This window comes from Salvia hispanica, chromosome 4 (assembly GCF_029641045.1).
Source record: "Salvia hispanica isolate PSC_SH4W2 chromosome 4, Shi_PSC_v1, whole genome shotgun sequence".
Classification (NCBI taxonomy): domain Eukaryota; kingdom Viridiplantae; phylum Streptophyta; class Magnoliopsida; order Lamiales; family Lamiaceae; genus Salvia; species Salvia hispanica.
Window position 1 is genome coordinate 59,500,555 of NC_142695.1, and position 4,892 is coordinate 59,505,446.

At 35.2% G+C, this 4,892-nt stretch overlaps 1 protein-coding gene across 2 annotated transcripts; it reads left to right on the forward strand.

Moving 5' to 3' along the window:
• The first annotated feature begins 663 nt into the window (after positions 1-663).
• Positions 664-4,526, forward strand: LOC125192022 (bicyclo-germacrene synthase-like). Of its 2 annotated transcripts, XM_089069671.1 has the most exons (8): positions 664-675; positions 2,213-2,296; positions 2,377-2,653; positions 2,724-3,102; positions 3,195-3,410; positions 3,504-3,645; positions 3,816-4,064; positions 4,248-4,526. In XM_089069671.1, the coding sequence occupies exons 3-8, from the start codon at positions 2,434-2,436 to the stop codon at positions 4,524-4,526; spliced, it is 1,485 nt and encodes a 494-aa protein (XP_088925797.1). In that variant the 5' UTR covers positions 664-675; positions 2,213-2,296; positions 2,377-2,433. The 2 variants fall into 2 exon arrangements, with proteins under 2 accessions (XP_088925797.1, XP_088925796.1); XM_089069670.1 differs by lacking the exon at positions 664-675 and having other exon boundaries at positions 2,171-2,296.
• Positions 4,527-4,892: the final 366 nt, after the last annotated feature.

A 4,892-nucleotide genomic window follows, 5' to 3' on the forward strand; every position in this document is an offset into this window, starting at 1 on the left:
CAAAATTAATGCAAAAGTAAGAGAGATAGAAACAAATTTGTTGGTGGAAAATGAGCCTCTTCTCATTAGATATTAAGAAGTTTTCTATAATGGAAAATTCTATTTTTAAGAGACGCATAGAAAAATAAATAATTTTTATTTTTAAAAGATGCATGGAGTATAAATTATACTCCCTCTGTCCCTTATAATTTTTCACCATTTGACCCGACACGGGTTTTAAGGAATGTAATAAAAAGTGAATTGAAAAAGTTAGTAGTATGTGGGTCCTACTTTTATATATTAGTTTTATAATAAAATGTGAATGAGAATGAGTTAGTGGAGTATGAGACCCACTATAAAAATGGTAAAAGCGAAAGGTGACAAATTTTTAGAAACGAACGGAAATGAAAATAAGTGGCAAATTTTCAGGGATGGAGGGTAAGTTTTTGAGAATTTTATGAATTGTCATTGAAAGTGATATGTGGCATTAAAGATTCAAAAATCATCAACATTATACTCAAAAGATTGATTCCCTAATTTTACTACTCCCTCCGTGCGCTATTAAATGTTCCATTTTTCCTTTTTCGTCAATCCGCCAATAAATGTCTTATTTTACTTTTACTATATTTGGTAAGTGGACCCTACGCTCCACTAACCCATAGCACCCATATTTTATTATTGAACCAATATATAAAAGTATGTCTCAGTCCGCTAACTTTAGGCCGTAAGTGGATTAAAAACACGAAGTTCAGATTGGGCTACAAGAATAAAAAACACATGTACATACGATTTATCAAGTCAATCCATCATTGAAGTCCTGGACCAGTACCAAGTAACCAAAGAAGTGAAAAGGTGTCGCATGAATATGATTACATGCTACAACCACACCTTTAATTTCTCGTTGAGAAATATGATTTCTAACTAGTTTACTTCAACAGATGTGTTTTGCAAATTCACTGACAGTGAAGGAAATTCTCTCCCCCTCACTATAAATCACACCTTTCCATGTATCGTATCTAGGTGTGCCAGATTCTATGGCACATTTAATGGATGATTTGATGAATGTTATAAGTGATCTCCCGACGGAAGGACATTCAATAGATTGAAATCCGAGTTCATGAATTGTGAGAATATGGATTCAACTGCAAAAGAGTTAGGATCGTCGACGGCAACATTAGTTTGATATTGTCTGCTTTGACGAATTTGCTTTTGGATCACTACAAAAAGGGATCAAACTAATTGGGGTTGGACATGAATTATATACACCTTCCAACTTTCCTCCAACACCCGATGTGAGATGAGTTTGTAACCCAACAGTTATCAGGCACGACTGCTTATGTCTCATTGCAAGAAGCAGTCCTTAGTAGAGAGATCTCATGTCAGAAAGAAGACAGTTTCTCCACCTTGATCATTCTCAAAATTATCGAAGAAAAGCTTCTTACTGATTTCACTCAATCAGATGATGCAATTTTGGTAGCAAATGGAGATCAAAATAGTTTAGAAAAGAAGACAACGTGTATTTATACATCATTAAAACAATAATTACATTGAATGTACATCATTATGGAAATGACCATAAAATAACTAACAAAATATTTTATTGTCCATTAGATTACAAGATCTCGTGGTTAAATTTGATCTTTGTTATACATCTAAATTCGGTTGAGACAAGAACAAGAATGACACATAATAATTTAGATAGTAATAAAACAGTCAATAAGATGGTGCTGGACCCCAAATAAACACCTGACAATGTAGTAATACTATAATGCTCCGACAGAGAGACGTGAACATATAAAAATTAAGGCATGGAACGCCAAAATAAACAGGTTTTTTTTTATCTAAACAATAATATCTTTACACATGCACCTAATTTATTGATAAATTAATAAGAAAGAACAATTCATCTGTTTTTTTTTTATCTAAACAATCATATCTTTTACACATGCACCTAATTTATTGATAAATTAATAAGAAAGAACGCCACAAAACTACCGCTAGCCAAGAAAGAAACACTATGAAAATAAGAATCTATTGAAGCAATAAAAAAAGTTAATTTGAGTAGAGTTTACACCGACGAAGACCTATAAATACCTTCACATTCTTCAAATGAAACACCAAATCATCGGCTATCTATCTATCTCTCTCACTCACACACACAAGCATTTTCTTAGAAACAAAGAGTAACACGATGGAAATGTGTTCACCACTTGTTCCAATCAAGAACGGCAAGAGCTTAGATGAAATTCGCAAATCTGCGACATTTCATCCTTCCATTTGGGGAGACTTCTTTCTTAAATATGATTCCGATAACACGGTATATATCTAAATACAAAACAATTGTTATTTCATATAGTGTGTTATAGTATAATTCTAATGTACTTATTATTTTTGTAGAAAATCACTGATGCTGAAAAAGAAGAGCTCGCAAAGCAGAAAGAACTGGTCAGAAAAATGCTAACTCAAACTCCAAATGATTCATCGTCTAAACTGGAACTCATCGATGAGATCCAGCGCTTGGGAGTGGAATATCATTTCGAAAAAGAAATTGAAGAATCCTTGAAATATATTCATGACAGTTACATGCAGCAAAATAGCAAAGACAATGATGATCTATGCATTGTGGCTCTTCGCTTTCGTTTGCTTAGACAACAAGGTTACAACGTCCCATGTGGTAAGATTCTTACATGCTACAACCACACCTTTCGTTGTGAAATATGATTACTGACAGTTTACTTCAACAGATGTGTTTCGCAAATTCACTGATGGTGAAGGAATTTATGGGGCGTCATTGAAAAACAACGTTGAAGGTTTGTTGAGCTTATACGAGGCGGCTCATCTTCTCAAACACGACGAGGAAATTCTGGACAAAGCAATAGGGTTTTGTTCGTCTCATCTTCATGCTTCACTCCAAAATATGGAGGCTGATGTGTCTCTCTCCAAACGTATTCACGAAGCTCTGAGGATGCCAAACCCCTTGAGTGTCACAAGATTAGGTGCCAGAAAGTTCATTTCCGTGTACCAAGAAGACGAGTCACATAATGAAATACTACTGAATTTTGCGAAATTGGATTTCAACCTAGTGCAGAAGATGCACCAGAGAGAGCTCAGTGATGCTACAAGGTACTTATATTTAATTATTGTGATTTCATTTTATTATAATTCTATAATTTGATTGCAGTTATTTAAATTTATATTCCATTTAATTGAAATAGGTGGTGGAAGAAATTGGACGTGAAGAATAAAATGCCTTATGCAAGAGATAGGGTTACAGAATTGTACCTGTGGATGGTAGGAGTCTTCTTTGAGCCAAGCTATGCTGAAGCAAGAAGAATATTACTGAAAGCCATTTGTATGGCTTCGATTCTTGACGACACATATGAATATGCAACGCTAGATGAACTACAGATTCTAACAGACAGTGTTCAATGGTTGGATGCAAATTTTCAGTTAGTTTTTACTTACTATTACAATTGTTTTGAATAAATTTGACCTAACAAATGTGTTTTATTTTCTTGTTTCAGTTGGGATGCTAATGAGACGTTGGAGGATTCACCACCATACATCCAAATGTGCTACCGAAGCCTTATTGATACTTATACTGAGATAGAAGATGAAATGGAGAAAATCGACGAATCATACCGCGTCCAATATGCAATACAAGAAGTATTCATCTTTCCATAGTAAACTAAACTGTCAAAAAGTCATGAAGTTTGGTCAAAATTTAACGAATCCCGCAACATTAATATTAAAAACAATATTCGTGACCAAATTTCATGGTTTTTCTGACAATTTACCCACATTTTATTTAACGAGTTTTTTGAATTTGTTTGCAGATGAAAAAGTTAGCAATGGCATATTTTGAGGAGGCGAAATGGTTGTATAACGATTATATTCCAACACTAGACGAGTATATGAAGGTGTCCCTCGAGTCCGCTGGTTACATGATGGCATCAACAACTTCTTTGGTGGGTATGGGAGATCAAGTTAGTCAAAGAGATTTCGATTGGATTACAACGGAACCTATGATAGTCCGAGCATCATCCGTAGTTGGTCGATTAATGGATGACTTAGTTGGAGACGAGGTATGTCGTACATATATATGTGTGTGTGTATCGTATATAAAATCAAAAAATTCTTATAGGTTGTGTTAAGCATGTGTGTGCGCGCTTTAGTGCTTAGGCGCTAAGCACGTACTATAACATATGCACGTGTTATGCATATGATACATTTGCATTGTCTCTTATTTATGGATTTAATTCATGTAGTATGAGGAGAAACCCTCAGCAATACATTGCTACATGAAACAATATGGCGTGTCGGAGGATGATGCTCGTGCTCAACTTAAACAACGAGTGAAGAACGCATGGAAAGATATGAATCAAGAATGCCTTGAGCCAACACCGGCATCCATGCCACTCCTCACGCGTGTTGTCAATCTTGCTCGTGTCGTACATCTTCTCTATTCGGACGCGGATTGCTATTCCGATCCCAACAAATGCAAAGAATGGGTAAAGATGGTGCTTGTCAAGGCCGTGACAATTTGAAGACATGAATCTTGGAGTTATTATGTAACCGCTTTCAATAAAAGATTATACAATTAAATGTACTACTGTGATTGGGGTTAATTTCATATATGGTTATCAAAGTATGACTCATGTATCATGTAGGGATCAAATCACTCGGGATTCACTAATTACCGTGACCTCTTTTATTGATATTGATCTGAGATGACTAATCTCAGAAATGCAAGCCAAGATACAAAGGGAAAACACGAATACAAGTCTACTTATTATAGAGCTGACTAATCGAAACCCTAGCTATTCTCAAGTCTTCTACCAGATTTGAGGCTCCAGCTCCTTCGACTATCTGCACACTAAGTAGAAGTATTAGTAAACCAAAAACAAGATCCT